This window comes from Typha latifolia, chromosome 5, assembly GCF_019914945.1.
Source record: "Typha latifolia isolate L0001 chromosome 5, TyphaL0001v2, whole genome shotgun sequence".
In the NCBI taxonomy this organism is placed as follows: domain Eukaryota; kingdom Viridiplantae; phylum Streptophyta; class Magnoliopsida; order Poales; family Typhaceae; genus Typha; species Typha latifolia.
In genome coordinates this window covers 1,749,400-1,765,745 of record NC_133090.1, presented here as the reverse complement: position 1 = coordinate 1,765,745, position 16,346 = coordinate 1,749,400, and the positions used below count along the sequence as shown (strand labels likewise).

The following is a 16,346-nucleotide window of genomic DNA, read 5'->3' as shown; positions in this document are numbered from 1 at the left end:
GGATTTTTTTTTCAATTTACACCCCGTATTATGGGCGGCGGCTCCGTAGAAACATCCTACCTACTTGGGGCCCAAATATAGTGACAATTTAGTGACAGCTGATGTGTCCAAATTAGTCGACGTGAGTCATTAGATATGAGTCAGCACGTTAATTTAAGCCCTATATTTTTATTACTTTTATAATTCGGTATATTTGGTCTAAAAATCCTACTCAACCAGATCAATCCGAGAGCATACTATTAGATATGCATCTAACATATCGAGCGGAATTATTAAAGTTGTTAAAAGAGAGGGTGTGTAAATCGATATAATGCATAGGGTGTGAAATGTAAAACTGACCAGATTTTGAACTGTAGAGGCAGAGAAAACCTACGGTAAATTATCAATCCAGTTAAGAGCTGCCAAGTGTGCCGATGCAAGAAAGTCTTGCGTTCGTCACCACATACGATCGGTACCGGACTAGTCCTCTCTCACGTCCGAAGATTCGTCATCTCTTTATAAGCCATTGCCGCATTTCTTCGAAGGGAGCGGAAAGCTAGAGGGAGGGAGAGAGAGAGGGAGCGAGAGGAGGTTGGAGAGAGAGAGAGATAGAGATTAGGGCTCGACGACGGCTATGTCGCCTCCCGAGGAGATCTCCGACGAGGAGGCGATGGCGGCCGTCGACGAGGTGATCGCGCTAAAACCTATCTCCACCGTCCTCATTATCATAGGTATTACGCGCTAAAACCCTAATCTTCCGTAAATCTTTTTTTTTTTTTTTCTCGATCGGAGATGCGTGCACCATTACTTAGCCCTGGTGCTTTGGTTTGCAGCGATGCAGACGGAGGCGCTTCCACTGGTGAACAAGTTCCAGCTGGAGGAAGACACCGACGCATGTTTGTGAGTGTATCAAGATTTCTTTCTTTGCGGGTTCTCTTTACCAAGAATTGTGGTTCTTGATATGCCTGATGCGATTGGATTTATAAGAATCTAAGATGCTTCATATGCGTGATGAATCCCTGTGTGTGTCTCAAGATTGGTTCAAATTTGCAATCTCCTTCATTCTCTTAGTCCACTTTTCCTCCCAATCCGATAATAGTGTCCCTCCCCTTTCTAAGTCTATTCTCCCCTTTAGTTCTCTGTTTCCTATGAAATCGTAGATGTAGAAATACATTCTTGCAAGTTGCAACCAGATGCTGTCTAAGTGGGAATGAATGAGAACCAAGATGATAAAATCGAGTAACTTTGGGGCTGAGTTAATGTATTTTATCTTGCATGTAGACATACATACATATCATTTCATCAATCATGGCTCTCTCATATTGCGAGATTCCGTCTAGTAGTGGTTGCTTGGAAAATTCCTTAGAGCTTCAAATCTCTATTAAGTATATCCTGAGCCACAACATAAAGATCTGGCACAAAGTGCCACTCACGCTATAGTACCAAATTGAATTTTTTGACCATGATGTACTGTTTTCATATTTTTGATCTTAGCATCATGTACATGACTAATAGATTGTGTGTCTGTCTTGTTCTATATTCTTGATACTGGAAGCTAGATATGGTCACACAAAAGAAGACATTAATAAGGTTTTTAAAATTGAAAACAGCAAGTGTAGGCACAATCATGAATGCTAACATTAAAGTTTACTTGTTCAAAATATATTTCTGTGTTTAAGGTGATATTAATTCAGATTTTGAAAGGCTGCAAACAGTGGTTAGGCTAAGATAGGATAGATAAGATACATATCAATGGTTGGAAAAAGATAAGTTAATGTCTGAAAATTTTCTTCCTGCAGAGAAAAGAGTAGATTGTGGAGAAGGAAAATCAGAATAGGAGAACACAAGATCAATAAAAGGAGAAAAGATGGTTATAACATAATAAAAATTATTCAACAATTAGACCTAATTTGTTACTTTGCATAAATTCTGTATCACCTAGTTAACTTGAGAATGGAGTTTTTTAAGTGAATCTTAGCTGTGTGATATGATGATTGATGAGTAGCCTTGTCATTCATACATGCTGACCAAACTTTGTTTTTTATGATCTCTCAATATAGATGTTGTGATCTTTTCTTAGTATTATACAGAATTATGATCTTGATCTGTGACGGTGATTTCATCCCTTTGTAATTGCTTTTACATATTTACTAGTTCTTTAGTCCATGGATTTTCACTATTTAATAAATTAACAGGTTTCCTCAAAAGGTCCCATGGGTCAGATATCATGGTACATATAAGGACCTCCACATTGATCTGGTATGGCCAGGAAAAGATCCTGTTCTCGGTAAGATGTGCAATTTATTTGTTAAATGCATCAATTGTAATGATTTAGATTATTGTTAGAACTTTATCAATATCTAGGCCACTTTGGCAGGACATCTTCTCAGCATGCAAGTGGTTATCCATGGGGTCACACTAGCTGGTTAAGGATGAATTTTGATTTGTTATTGCTTTATTTACCAAAATACATGTGTAGAATCAGGATCATCTAGTAAGTACTTCTATGTTAAATGCTTCCACAGTTTGTTTATTACAGTCCAAGATCTCCATCTGTGATGCATTTACCATTCAGAATGATATAGGGTATCAGTTAATATGGCTTGAAGGTTTTCCTGATGCCTTTTAGAAAGTGCTTCTAGTGTCTGGATTTCTATAAAGTGCATCCTTGAACACCTGGAATCGTATTGTTGTTTTAATCTTTCAGATGAAGAGCCTGGTGTCCACTAGATGCAAATTATGTTTATTGTAATGTCTGTTTTGAATCCTTTATTGCACCCGCGTAAAAGTTACTGTAACGTAAAAGTTCTAGAAAGCTGAGTTCTATCTTAATTTTAGAATGCAGCAAAAATGTAGTAGATTAAGTTTCTTCTCCTTTCACAGTTTTGCTACTCAGATGAATGATTAGCACTTACTTGGACCTCTTTGTCTCGTGAATCTTTCTCTTTATGGAAAAGAGGATTTCTAGCTTGATTAGCCATGCCATGGATTTGAAATATTCAAATTCTTTCCTACTCTTTATCATGTTAAGACTCTGAGATATTTCAAAGAGCATCTTGTTTATTTTTTTCATTTTTAAATGTTTTTTTTTTCTGATTCTAATAAAGTATCTACATTGATATTTTTCAGGAGTTGACAATGTAGGTACAGTTTCAGCTTCTCTTGTCACATATGCTTCCATCCAGGCATTCAAGCCAGACCTTATCATCAATGCAGGCACTGCTGGTGGCTTTAAAGTAAATTTCAAGTTGACTACCACTTACTATGTCTTATTGTCATCCAGATTAAATCTTGTAGGCTCAAATTTGCTCTTTCTAAATGCATGAAATAATATAGCCCAACACTATCTTATATGTACGGCTTCTGATAGATATTACAGTTGATACACGTCTATCATCTCAGTAGGCGACATTGCTCCAAAGTTCAAATTCATTAGTCTACTTGTTTACTTCCATTGTTTGCAAATGTATATGTGCTTGATACAATTGCCAATTTGTCATATATCATTGTATTGTTCTTGTGTTAGTTTGGCAGTGCAGCTACAGTTCTCATTCAACTTTTTTTTTTTCTTTGAGCTGGTTCACATGTTTTTCTTTTTATCTTTCTAGGAAAACCTTGTGTTACTGAATATGCAACAAATGTTTGTTAGACAAATTGCATGGGACTGAAATCTGTATCTGTATTAGTTTGCAAATAACTAAGCAAGAGAGGCTGGATACATGTGGTTCTGTGGTTAAGTATGTATATTTTTTTTTGGTGGTCTTAACTCATGGTTGAGATTGGGGACTTACTTATTGTCCCTACTGTTCTTCTCATGCAATTTATAATATGAATGACAAATATAGCTGGGTATTATGCATGAATGAGGAATGTATTATGCCTACCCTTTCCTTAAATGGATCTCTTTATAACCACTTCCGTATAACTTTGTTCTTAGAAATAAATTGGAGTGAATTTATCACAATCTATTTTAGATGATCGTGTTGTTAATGGTCAGCGTCTCACAAATTTATTAGGTTCTCCTTCTTTCGTCCTCTGCTACAACTTGCTCATATAATATTTGTCTGACACATGTTATTGGCTAATGTAATTGTCTCAAGGAGGACACTCTCATGGCTGTACGATTACATTATGGAGGAAATGGAAATGGTTGTTTTCATTCTAGAGAGGCTAAGATGCTCAAACTTGTTTATCTCATCCACCTCTATCAACCCATGTGAAAGAATAGCTTGTGTTATCTGGCTTGATATACATTTGTTATGTTCAAGCTTGACAAGGTTGGACGCTAAGTGTTGTACTGTTGTGGTATGCTTACTGCTAAAGTGCTGTGATGGACCATCATACAAGATGGTACAGCCATGTTCCTCCTTACCCACAAATAGGACACATTATTCTCTTTGTTTTACTCTTGTTTTTTTTTAAAAGAAATTGTAATCTGTAGTTTTGCTCTTCTTTATAAGTACATCAGGAAGCACCACCCTAATATTGCAGGCAATTTTGGGACTTGTCTGGACTCTGGACTGTTTTTTCAGGGTTATTTTTCTTTCTTTTGCAATGAGACATGCTTATCAAATTCCTGATCCTTTGTGGTAGTACTTTGACTATTTCGTTCTTATTTTCTACCTAATTCATAAACATTTTTACGGTATTGTGTATGTCTAGCCGATACCTTTTTCATCATTCTCTTCTCTTGATGACGTCTTCTTTTTATTTTTATGGTATGCCCGTTATTTCTATCAATAGTTATATGTTTTGCTCACTGCATAGATAAACTTGAAAAATATTTGACCAGTTACTTCTTGATAATTTAGGCAAAAGGTGCATGTGTGGGAGATGTTTACATTGCCTCTGATGTCGCTTTCCATGATAGAAGGATACCAATACCTGTGAGTATCTCCATGCAATAAAATCCCCATAGGAATGTGATCATTCTATCCAGTAATTTGTTTATCAACTGCTTTGCCCTGAAGTTCATTTATTTTAAACACCTTTCGACATCTAGTACCACACTTCTTCTTTTCCAACCTAGCACTCTTTTTTATCTTCTCCCTCTTGATCAAGTATGTAAAATGACACTGTTGCAGGTTTTTGACATATATGGGATTGGTGCTCGACGAACCTGCTCTACTCCTAATCTTTTAAAAGAACTAAATTTGAAGGTAATTTGCGAAGTTTAGGATATTAATTCTATATATTCTAAAGATTTACACACCTAGATGTAGTTCTGTATTTGCCAATTGTAAATTTCGCAGCACTCATATGAAATCAGTTGGAATTAAGGTTGACATAGAATTCTTGAATTTGTGATGGTGCAAAATGAAAATTATCCCTGCATACCAATAGGAAATAATTCAAGGAGTTAAGGCTGGCACTGAAGTCTGAATTTTGTGACTATGCAAAATGGTCAAATAAGCTGTTGGACTGAAGATTGCTTGATTTTTAGGAAGTGTTGAAGCTTAATTAGTAGGGTGAAGAGTTTAAGTAATGTTGGCATGGCTTAACTCAATCACATCTCTTTATTAACAACTGCAGAGCACAAGTTACTTTGACCATCCAAATGAAAACGATGCTATTAGCAAATTATGCAGCATATTAAATCATTGAAGTTCTCCATAGTGCTTGGGACAATCTCTTTTATGTTCTTGTCAATATGATCTTAGGCCTCAGTTCGGTACTTCAGTCAATCATATATTTGACTAGAATTGTGTGTAGGAATGAGAGGCAGCTGCATGACTTCACCAACTTGGACGGACGGTTGGACCAAGGAACATGATAATTGGAGTTGGCATGCCACAAGCTGTGGTGCATATGATATTTTTGTGTCATAGTAACACTGCGTACTTAGACATGTGCTGAAAGAAGCAGAAAGAGGACCTCAATACTTAATATGAATAGAAATCAAGATAAAAGTATAACATGTTTTGAAGGAAATGTCGCAAAAGTTCTGAATAGTTTGAAGAGTAGTTAGACCCAGAGCAGTGATGACTTTGTTTTGTGTCATATAGATTCTTTCCTTTTATGCTCATCTTTGCCGCCCTGTTAAGCAAGTGAATACTGAAATCATGGCTAGCTTTTCTACAATGGTTATTTAGATCACACTTCAATATTCACAGATTCATCTTTTCAGTTTATTATTTATTTGATTTGGGAAGATTTTGAACTTTTGGTGAAAACCACTATGAATGTGTTGGTGCAACTGAAAATAACCTATGGACCTTCTTAGAAGTGATTCGCTAACTTTTTTTAAATTCACAGGTGGGTAAATTGTCTACTGGTGATTCCTTGGATATGTCCTTGCAGGATGAGACATCAATACTAGCAAATGATGCTACGATTAAGGATATGGAGGTAATATCTTTTTCTTTTCTTTTTTCATCTCATTTAGGAGAGAAAATAGTGGTAAATGTTGGTATTGACAAAAAAGTTAGCCATCTCTTCAAGTTTGGAATGAAGATGGTTGATTGGAGGGATCTATTGATACTGAGAACCATTTAGTGCACCAAAACAATTTGTAATGCAATCATCATGGGATTGGTTAAGGGTGTAACTTCGTGTGATGATAAGGCTTGCCCCTTACATCTAAGAACTCACAGTTCAAGTGCTAGAAATAGCTTCTTTGGATATGTGGATAAGGCTGCATATAACACTCCCCTCCCTAGATCCCATGTATGCTGGAGCCTCGTGCAATTGGGAACCTTTTCTAGTCGTCATAGAGTTGGTCAGACCTTTACTTTAGCAATTTCTTCCATAGGGTTCCGAACTTATCTGGAATTTGCTTCTTTGAGAACCTAAGAACCTAAGAAATCCAGTTGCTTCTTTAGAAAATTGGAATTTGCACAGAGGGCTTCAATTGACTAGGAAACTTATCTGGGAGTGCTCTATAACTTTTCTATGGAACTCCTACAACTGTTATTGTTGGAGTTCATCAAAACACTGCTTCTGACGTAATCTTATTCAAGGGGAATACAATATTATTAGATTACTCTAATAGTTCATTGGAGATTGTTATTGCTTGTGGTTCTTTATATTTACCAAGCATCATGGACTCCACAGCATCATACTATATGCCCTGTTTCCACATTGCCACTTTGTCAAAGGCTTCTTGTTGTACCTTCTTTGGTCCATAGCACCAGATGCAAAACATTTATGGACATCTTGTAAATTTAGTCATTTATGAGGTTTCCATACTTAATTCACATTTCCATGATTGAGTCATTCATTAACATGAGAAAAGATCATTTTTCCCTATCAAATTGTGCTGGTTTAGTTGTTTACATGACTTCCATGATTAATTTAAGATTTCATGTTTTGATTGCAAATATTAAGAGAAAATGCATTATTTTCTGTATCAAACTACATGTCAAAAATATACTGTTTTTGCTTCCTAGAAATTTGATTATTAGAAGGGTATCCTCAAGCACTAAAGACTATATTTGAGAGTGTTAGTATGAGGGTTAAAGCTTAGTCACCTACATTGATGGGACACCACATCCTTTGGAACTTTGCAAGGTTAAGGCAGGATACATTTATCCTCTCTAAAGTTTGAAGATGAAACTTTATGGAGTGCTTACTACTGTAGGTAGAAAATATGCACAAAGCCTAAGATGTATTTCAGGTTAATACTGGTATGGTATCGTTGACGTGGTGATACCATTCCTACATCTGACCTATCAAAAAGGGGTTGTGACAGTTTGATGTTTAACTGATATGGGTGCTACCTTCTCTCTCAGGGAGCTGCAGTTGCATATGTTGCTGAGTTACTGTCGATGCCAGCAATTTTTATCAAAGCTGTGACAGACATTGTTGATGGGGAGAAGCCAACTACAGAGGAGTTCTTACAAAATCTTGTTATGGTTACTGCAGCATTAGACCAGGCTGTTACCCAAGTCATTGATTTCATTACCGGTAAATGCCTCTCTAGTCTTTGAAGGTTATTATTGATCATTTGGTATCCGGGCAGGTGATGAGAGGCCTAATTGCTGAACACAAATTGCCAATCTTGATCCTTGTAGCCTACGTCACTAATACTTTAGCTATAACGAGAAACATCTTTATATCATAACGGATGTTCCTTGTATGAAAGCAGCATTCCAGGATAATTCTCTGAAAGTATGGGTTTAGTACCAATAACTGTCATAAAAGATGTTCTGATTTGTGACAGGTTCTGCATTTCTGATATTGTAAATGAAGCAAATATTCCATTGCAGTAATCCCATTGATATTATTTTTGGATCATTATCAGCTAAAATTTTGTTCTGAAAATGCCTGGAATGAATGATATCGCTCTGAAACCTAAAGCCCGTTGCTTGTGTGTATACGTCCCCCCCAGCTATCCCTGAAAGGCTGAAACCTTGTACTTTTGGTATGCATATGGTTGACTTTTGACCTATGGAGTAGAGGAAACTTTTTACTCCATATGCTTCGTATGAATGATATTTTGCGTTATCTGCGGTCAGATTATATGAAGGTCAGCACTGAGAACTTTCCTTTTATTATTAACAGATATAATACTTGAGGTTTCCGTTGTAGCTTGTTGTGCAAGTTTTAACAACGAGCTTGCAAGGGCAATTGCTAAAAGAAATCGAGGAAGTTATAGGAAATCAGGAGTAGAGAAAATTAGCGTATTTTAAAGAGAAATGGAAGAAAATTAGTACTACAAAAGGTGCTCTTTAGTGTGTTAGACCTTATAGATTCACATTATAACAAAATAAAAACTAATTATTGTCGAGTCTGGCGTCGCCCGGACTCGAACCGGAGACCTTCAGTGTGTTAGACTGACGTGATAACCAACTACACCACGACACCAGGAATGACAGAATAATAACCCAAAAGGTCAACTTTTTTTTATTTTCTAAATAAATAATAGAAAATCTGAGATGGGACCATAATGTGAAAGTCTACCTCTAATTATTGGATCCGCTGCTCAACCAGATGAATAGTCCTTTTCCAAATTATTGGTATTTATTGTTTTTCCTATTATTATGTGTCATTGAAACTTGTCGGACTATTTTCTTCCTTGTTCTTTGCTTACTAGGCAAGGAAGGTGAGTGGACAACAATTTTATTCATTTTATTTTTTCTTGCTAACAAAGGAAGCAATTCCCTTTGACCCAAATCGTCATCAACTTGTGGGTCCAACCAATCCTTTGTGGCTAAGCCATTTGACAACCTCAATAGCTGATCAAATACAGCTCCATCGTTGGTTTTCTTTTTCTTTTTTTTATCAAAAGTTGAAAGGGTAGATATAAATTAGATAAATCGTCAATCCTCTTTCTCTTTAAATATAGATGTACTTAGACCCTACTAAGTGTAATATATCTAATCTAGATTTTAGGCTGTGTGCATCGTTGAACTATTATTCAAACATGAAGGTAGATATTATTTCAAGTTTTTGCATTCTCAAACTGCTTTTCTAACTATCAATTAATTTATTAAGCCAAGTTATAAAATTATAAAATAATTTTCTCAAAAATAATTATTGGGTGTCTTTTTTTTTTTTTTTTTTTGAGTGCAATATTATTGGGTGTCATTGCTACCAAGTACGACCCATCTTGCGGAAAAGAAGAGGATCCTATGCGCCCTAGATTGGAGGATTTAAATACTAGAAGCCATAGAGATGACCCCACGTAACAAATTATTAATAAATACTGCTCCTGGGATGTAGAGAATTACTAACGGTAAGGAAGCTAACAGGACTTCCACGACGGGACCCAAGAATTTGACCAGAGTTCCCTTACCCCACACGCTATCCACGTGACCGATTCTCGTCGGTCGAGACTAAATTCTTCGTATTAAACTCTATACATTGAATCCTTATTAGCCGTCAAAGTTAAGAAGCAACGGTAGATAAGACAATCGCATACGAGAGATTATGCAAACATCTGGATAAACTCTGCGGATCACCGTCTCCTTGCTCACCATTTAAACTGCCGTCTTCGTTCTCTCTCTTCTCCTCGTTCCTCGAAGTGCTCCTCTCTCTCTCTCTCTCTCTCTCTCTAGGGTTTTTGGTCTCCTTCGAAGACGAATTCGATCTCGAGCTGCGATGTCGGTGAGTAGCATCTGCTTCTCGATTCCTTGGTTTCTTTCTCGTTGAGTTTTCTGGATCTGTTGATTTCTCTGGCTTGATCTTTCTTGAGTACGATCCGGATCGATAGCCGATAGCTCGCAGATCGCATGAGAGTTCGGATTAGATAAGTTGTTCCTAATTAGGGACGGAAGAAAATTGCTCGAATAGTGTGAAGGTTTTAGCTTACATCTCCGTTTGTTTCTCGATTGCAGAAAATTAGTTCCAATTTTGATTAAAGTAAATGAAACTTTGAAAAGTTTCAGTAACAAAGTAAGCTGGACATGACTATGTTGACTTATTTGAGGTCAAAAAATAATCTTCTAATTATGGTGATCCTGAAATATTGTGTTATTCAGTAATCGACTATATACAAGGTGTGGTTTATGTAAATTATTTCAGCTGCTATTGCAAATTTGCGCCTCTTCTTTCCATCATATATGCATCTTTTCAGCAGAGGCTATCGTTGATCTAGGAAAGCAATTAATTTCTTGTCTGCCTAAAAGCAAGGCAAAATTAGGTGGTGTAATGACCTTCACTTAGATAAGGTAGTCAACGTTCTAACCTCTTTTCGAAATGTTTCTTTTATTATTTGATAATCTTGGAAATATGCAACAATGCAACTGCTATGCATAATAGTAGAACGTTCTGCCTTAAGATTTTTTTTTTTTTTGGAAAAAATAAATTGAAAAACATGTGAAGTTCTCTTCAAGAAAGGGATCACTTAATTCTATGGCTTATGCTGCAAATCCTTTGATGAATTTAACACGTTCTCTTAGTTTCTAACACCAATAGTTTTATTCTTACCTCATGTTAGCGACTGTAAATAAATATGCAATGTTCCTGATGTTGGCTAAGATCCTTTGCCCCAAATACTGTGATTTGTTTTATTATTAAGCCTCATTTTTTTTTCTCTCGAGCCTTTACCTTGTTCCCTAGTTCTGTGATTATGATGATAGTTATCATGTTATGGAATGCAGAAAACTGGTAATCATTTTCACCATCTTTCATGTCAAACTCCATCTCTCCTCTCTATTTTGAATTTTGTGAAATTTGCATATATAGTAAGAGAAAACTAGGGCAAGCATCCAAACCATTTTCAAAGATTATTGCTTGAAGAAAGATAACTTCAATATAGTGTTTGTAGGCAGCATTTATTTCATCTTAATATTTTTGCAATTCATTATCATAGTCAACTAGCAACATTGGAGCATAATTGTAATATTGTTTTCAGTTTGTCATCTTGGAGCTTTGCTTTGGCTAATTCAGGTTTCTGCATTATCAGGACCTTAAGTACTACTAGCAATCCAGCATGCAGTAATGAATGATCATATGTCATTACATCATACCCATACAGGCTATTTCAGTAATGGTTGTGGGGAGATAAATTGTGGGAAAAATTAAGTGATATGGTTCCACCTAGGGTCTTTAAGCTAAATACTGACCAAATTCTGAAAATCATACTGTTGGTTTTATATCTGTGCTCCCCTTTGTTTTATGGCAAACATTACTAAAATCTAGTACTCTTAGTTTATTAGATGTGCTTCTATTATTTATATATCCAATTTGTCTTGGGTTTTATTGACAAGTATCCTTTTTCTGGCTAAACTAAGATTACAAAAAGACTATATGCATGGCTACTCCTTAATTACAATGTAAAACATATATCCTCAGGCTTTCCTTGAGCGTACTTGTCTTACTTTTGTTGTTTATTCTAATTTATGTTACTTATATAGTTGGTTGGGTAGGATGTGGCATATTGTGCTTAATTTGGAGATGAATCCAAGCATGAAGGTTCTCATTTAATCTCAAATTATTGCATCACAGGTTAAGACAGTGAAGGTCAACAATGTCTCCCTCAGTGCATCTGAGCAAGACATTAAGGAATTCTTCTCCTTTTCTGGGGATATTGAACATGTAGAGATGCAAAGGTCTGTAGGCAGTAAGACGACATATATTGGTGATTTCTTCATAACACGTCTACTCACTAAACTCACTATGTGCTATCTGCAGTGGAGATGAGTGGTCTCAAGTTGCATATGTGACTTTTAAAGATTCACAGGGTGCAGAGACTGCACTTCTTCTTTCGGTAATGCAGCTTGCTGAGGCCTTCTTAACTGTGATACATTGTCTTGCTTGAAGCTGTTTTATTTATCTTTTTAGTTGTAAAGATTCTGCATAGCTATGTGATTTAAATACTAGTTCTCCCTTTGATTATGGGTATCTTTTACTTAACTTGGTTTTCTGTGTCGTCTTTGTTGAATGCTTGTTTATGCTGTTGGCTGCTAAATCACTATGAATATTGGTCTTTTGTGAAGTAAGGAAACTTTAGATTATGAAGTAGTGTAACGCTAAGAGAGCAGGTGTGTGAAATCTGCAGAATAAGTACATTTATCTTTGATGTTTTATGAGGGAAGAGTATTTTCTATTTCAAAATCAAATATGTCAGATTTCTGTTTTGTATGTAATATTCAGTCGTTTTCCATTAATCTCTTCTAAGATCTCATCTACTGAGAAATTTGTTGGTGGTGTAGGGGGCTACAATAGTCGATCTTTCTGTCATCATCACACCTGCACCAGATTACCAGCTGCCTCCTACTGCCTCGGCTCCACCTTCGGTAAATATCAATACTCTGTCTAGATGGTTTGAAAATTTTCAGCCCAAATGTTCCATTTTCACAAGGAGTAAAAGACGAAACCAACCGAAGCCAAAATTTCAAGCATTTAGATTACAAGCTCATCATCCCCTCTAACTCGTCTAACTGTAACTGTTACCATTTTTAGCAGTTGAAGAATGCAAAATCCTCCAGTGGTGCTGAATCAGCAGTTAAGAAGGCTGAAGATGTTGTTACTAGCATGCTTGCCAAGGGTTTCGTCTTAGGCAAAGATGCTCTCAGCAAAGCAAAAGGTTTTGATGAGAAACACCAACTCACATCCACTGCCACTGCCAAAGTATCCTCCTTTGACAAGAAAATTGGTCTAACTGAGAAAATCACCATGGGCACTTCCGTCGTCAATGAAAAGGTCAAGGAAATGGATAATAAATTCCAGGTTTCAGAGAAAACCAAGTCAGCCTTTTCTGCTGCCGAACAGAAAGTGAGCAGTGCAGGATCAGCCATCATGAAGAACAGGTATGTCTTCACTGGTGCATCGTGGGTGACCAGTACTTTCAATAAGGTTGCCAAGGTTGCCAGCGATGTCGGATCAAAGACAAAAGAGAAGGTCGCAGCTGAGCAGCAGCAGAAGGGATCAGCAGGCGAGTACTCCCAGGTTCATCTGTCCGAGACCTCTGCTGGACATTCTTCGAATACTGCACCTGGACATGGATTGATTCTTTGATACTCCCAGTTTCTGTAAACATATGTAGCATTGTCCTTTTCACTTTCTACTCGTCTATCCGAATCTCACATTGTAGTGCTAAAATGTAGAACATAGCATCTGGTACAGTGATTTGTTTGATAAAATAGTTTGAGCTAGCAAACTGGCAAGTATTGATCAATATGTTTGCTGCTATTTTGTCTACATATTTTTCGACCTTTTGCCTGCGTCACATTATAATTGATGTAGCCCATTGCTGTGGTGATAAAGTGAGAGATTTAGCAGAGCATCCACACCACCTGATATATCTCATCTTTATATAAGAATATTTCAGGTACGAGTATGTGCTTTTTATTGAGACTAAATTAATATTGTCCAAATAAATCTAATTTCTTATCTAATTAAAGTAACCTGGTCGTTGTAGTATAGTGGTGAGTATTCCCGCCTGTCACGCGGGTGACCCGGGTTCGATCCCCGGCAACGGCGTTCTATTTTTTATTATATATACCGTAAACTTTCCAATTTCTTTTTTAAAATTTTATTCCTCGTTTTATTTGAGCTTGTCTCATTTGAAATTAAGCCTTGAATTCGATTAGTTAGTTTTAATTTTTTTTAAAAATAATTTTAATTAGATATAAAAAAAATAAATAAACATCATTCAAAAGGGTGCCTGATGTTTCTAAGCACAAAGCAAATAAAGCCCTTTGGATTCTACATAAGTTTACGTGCATTTATTTATATACGTCCAATAGAAAATAAATACACGTTCCTCTATCCCCCCCTCTAAAAGCAACCATTTTTCTTTTTATTTTTCTTTTTTCCCATTTTTATTTTTGTGTGTGTAAAACCAGCACCTATCTACTATAATAAAGTTGGGCATATTTTGAAAGGTATATGCCTACTTGCATCCTTCTCTCTCCCACTCATTTCATACTGAAATATTAATTCCAGTTCCAGAGATGGGAATAAAAAAGTAGAAGCAAGAAGTGCATATCTTTGCATCTTCATTCATGTGTTTCACACACACACACACACAAACACACACAGTATAACACCATATGAGTATCAACTTTGTATCATATGTTTTCAACTTATTCATGATACAACCTTTCATGCCTGCATGTATCTTTTCATCTTCATTCATGTGTTTCCCATGTACACACACACACACACACTAATACATAATAGAACACCATGCACTCATTTTGTGACCATCTTAGGCGTTTCTTTTTTGGCTTTTTCTCTGACCCATGTCTGAAACCCTTCAATTTTTTGAGTGAGACCAAGTTGCAGAATAGCTATCCAGGATGAGATGGTAGAGGCATGTGGATTTTCCTGTGCAATATGATGATATAGGAGAGAATTAATATGTTTGCATCGGCAATGCCAATGTAGTTTTGAAATTGTTGATTCTCCTCTAGGAGATAACAATCTACCGTGAATATTCAAGAATAAATGGCGTAAAACAATAAATATTTTTTTTTTATATAACCATGAAATGTAGAAATTTTTTTAGCATGGAAACTTTCTTATAACTCACGGATGAAAAATCACATATCATTTTCTACATTCAAATCAAGCACTTATAAAAATAGTAATATTACAAGATGGACTTATAGATTATTCGTTGAAATTTTGTAGCTATATATACAACAATCTTGCTCGAATGTCTCTCAATTAACTGCTTCTCGTGCTGATCAAACAGCCTTAGTAACCTTCAATCAAGTTATATCAATATTAACACTCACGAGAGAGATGCAAACTCCAAACTAAAACTTAGAGATGATAGGCCAAATATTTTCGAAAGACAATATTTTTTCGGTGATCCTTACCGAGCCCAAGATTTGTCGCAAAACTCTTCTAGGGGTTCGAATATGATATTTCAGTGTTCGAGCTTCGACCTAAGGCATCTATCTTTATATAGGTGCAGCAGGTATGGAGAGATTGCGTCCAAAAACCGTGTATAACTTTGACTTAAAAATCTTAGATCTACTCAAATGTTTGAATGTCTCACGGGCCATTTGAATATCCGACCTTTAATATACATGCGTTCGAACGTTTAGAAAATCTCATTCCAATTATGAACATGATTCTTCAAAACTCTTTAGGGTTGACGTCCAAATGACCTACAATGCCAGCCTAATAAAGTGATATGTGACATGCTTATGCTGTTGGTGAATTCTCATATTTTCTTACATCAAGCTCATACAAAAAGATCTAAATACATAAATTTATTTATGAATCGCCAATTACAAATCTAGCTAACATAGTTTATAAACTTAATTTTCGAGTGAATAGATATATATGCAGAGGAAAATTACAAGATAAATGCTAACTCTGGTACTATGTCAATTAAGCAATTAATTAGTTACTCCAAAAGCTTAAACTATATATGGAAGAAATTAAGATCAATTAAAGAACCAAATAGCATCATTTACGTATATTATAGAATCTATTCTTATGACGTATCATAGCTATGAAATCATATACAAATAGTTGAGCGACTTAGGTAAGTTTATTGTCTTCTTCTCACTAAAATAAATCGATTCATGCCTCACGAGTGCATGCACAACTACATAGAATCCTTAAGAATCTTTGTAATAAATACATCACACCAACGAAGCAACTCGATTCATGCACTGAGACATGGACACAAAGTTATAGAAAAATAGTGCCATCGCCATGTCTAATGATTGTATTTGAAGTAGTTTATCATGTATCTATCTCCATATATATATATATATATATTGATCAGCAGTATACTCCTATCATGTCGCCCATGGTTTTAAGAGGTCATTAGAGTCAAGTAGAATATTGTTTAAGATCAATAATCAAGTCAAGACATAAAAATATCCAAGAACTCATATCTTGTATATATATAGTTTATAGTAAACAAAGAATTATGATCATACTGAGCAACTTGTGCACGTAAAAAACCCTAACTCTTGAGGTCCAAGTCAAATTTCAAGGTATTAAAGAGTTTAGAT

The 16,346-nt window shown here is 35.9% G+C and overlaps 2 protein-coding genes and 2 non-coding genes across 5 annotated transcripts; 3 read left to right on the top strand and 1 right to left on the bottom strand.

Moving 5' to 3' along the window:
* Positions 1-336: 336 nt before the first annotated feature.
* LOC140788370 (5'-methylthioadenosine/S-adenosylhomocysteine nucleosidase-like) lies at positions 337-8,214 on the top strand. Its single transcript, XM_073137595.1, has 8 exons — positions 337-710; positions 813-879; positions 2,175-2,266; positions 3,109-3,215; positions 4,791-4,865; positions 5,064-5,138; positions 6,235-6,327; positions 7,710-8,214. Exons 1-8 carry the CDS (start codon positions 614-616, stop codon positions 7,905-7,907), a joined length of 804 nt encoding a protein of 267 aa, XP_072993696.1. The 5' UTR covers positions 337-613; the 3' UTR covers positions 7,908-8,214.
* Positions 8,215-8,710: 496 nt separating this feature from the next.
* On the bottom strand, positions 8,711-8,784 carry TRNAV-AAC (transfer RNA valine (anticodon AAC)). The gene has a single exon. It is a non-coding gene; the product is annotated as a tRNA-Val (tRNA).
* Positions 8,785-9,837: 1,053 nt separating this feature from the next.
* Positions 9,838-13,540, top strand: LOC140788979 (binding partner of ACD11 1-like). 2 transcript variants are annotated; one of them, XM_073138542.1, is made up of 5 exons: positions 9,838-10,026; positions 11,869-11,972; positions 12,055-12,130; positions 12,576-12,659; positions 12,829-13,540. In XM_073138542.1, the coding sequence occupies exons 1-5, from the start codon at positions 10,021-10,023 to the stop codon at positions 13,378-13,380; spliced, it is 822 nt and encodes a 273-aa protein (XP_072994643.1). In that variant the 5' UTR covers positions 9,838-10,020; the 3' UTR covers positions 13,381-13,540. The 2 variants fall into 2 exon arrangements, with proteins under 2 accessions (XP_072994643.1, XP_072994642.1); XM_073138541.1 differs by having other exon boundaries at positions 9,854-10,026; positions 12,826-13,540.
* A 233-nt stretch (positions 13,541-13,773) lies between these two features.
* Positions 13,774-13,845, top strand: TRNAD-GUC (transfer RNA aspartic acid (anticodon GUC)). Its single transcript has one exon. It is a non-coding gene; the product is annotated as a tRNA-Asp (tRNA).
* Positions 13,846-16,346: the final 2,501 nt, after the last annotated feature.

What these genes read in the sequence shown, in the direction of transcription:
- LOC140788370 (XM_073137595.1), top strand. Translation starts at nt 614, where the DNA reads ATGTCGCCTCCCGAGGAGATCTCCGACGAGGAGGCGATGGCGGCCGTC. An exon ending in AGGAAAAGATCCTGTTCTCG is followed by an intron (nt 2,267 to 3,108) that starts GTAAGATGTGCA and finishes GATATTTTTCAG; the next exon opens with GAGTTGACAATGTAGGTACA. An exon ending in TAAAAGAACTAAATTTGAAG is followed by an intron (nt 5,139 to 6,234) that starts GTAATTTGCGAA and finishes TTAAATTCACAG; the next exon opens with GTGGGTAAATTGTCTACTGG.
- LOC140788979 (XM_073138541.1), top strand. An exon ending in AGACTGCACTTCTTCTTTCG is followed by an intron (nt 12,131 to 12,575) that starts GTAATGCAGCTT and finishes TTGGTGGTGTAG; the next exon opens with GGGGCTACAATAGTCGATCT. An exon ending in CTGCCTCGGCTCCACCTTCG is followed by an intron (nt 12,660 to 12,825) that starts GTAAATATCAAT and finishes TACCATTTTTAG; the next exon opens with CAGTTGAAGAATGCAAAATC.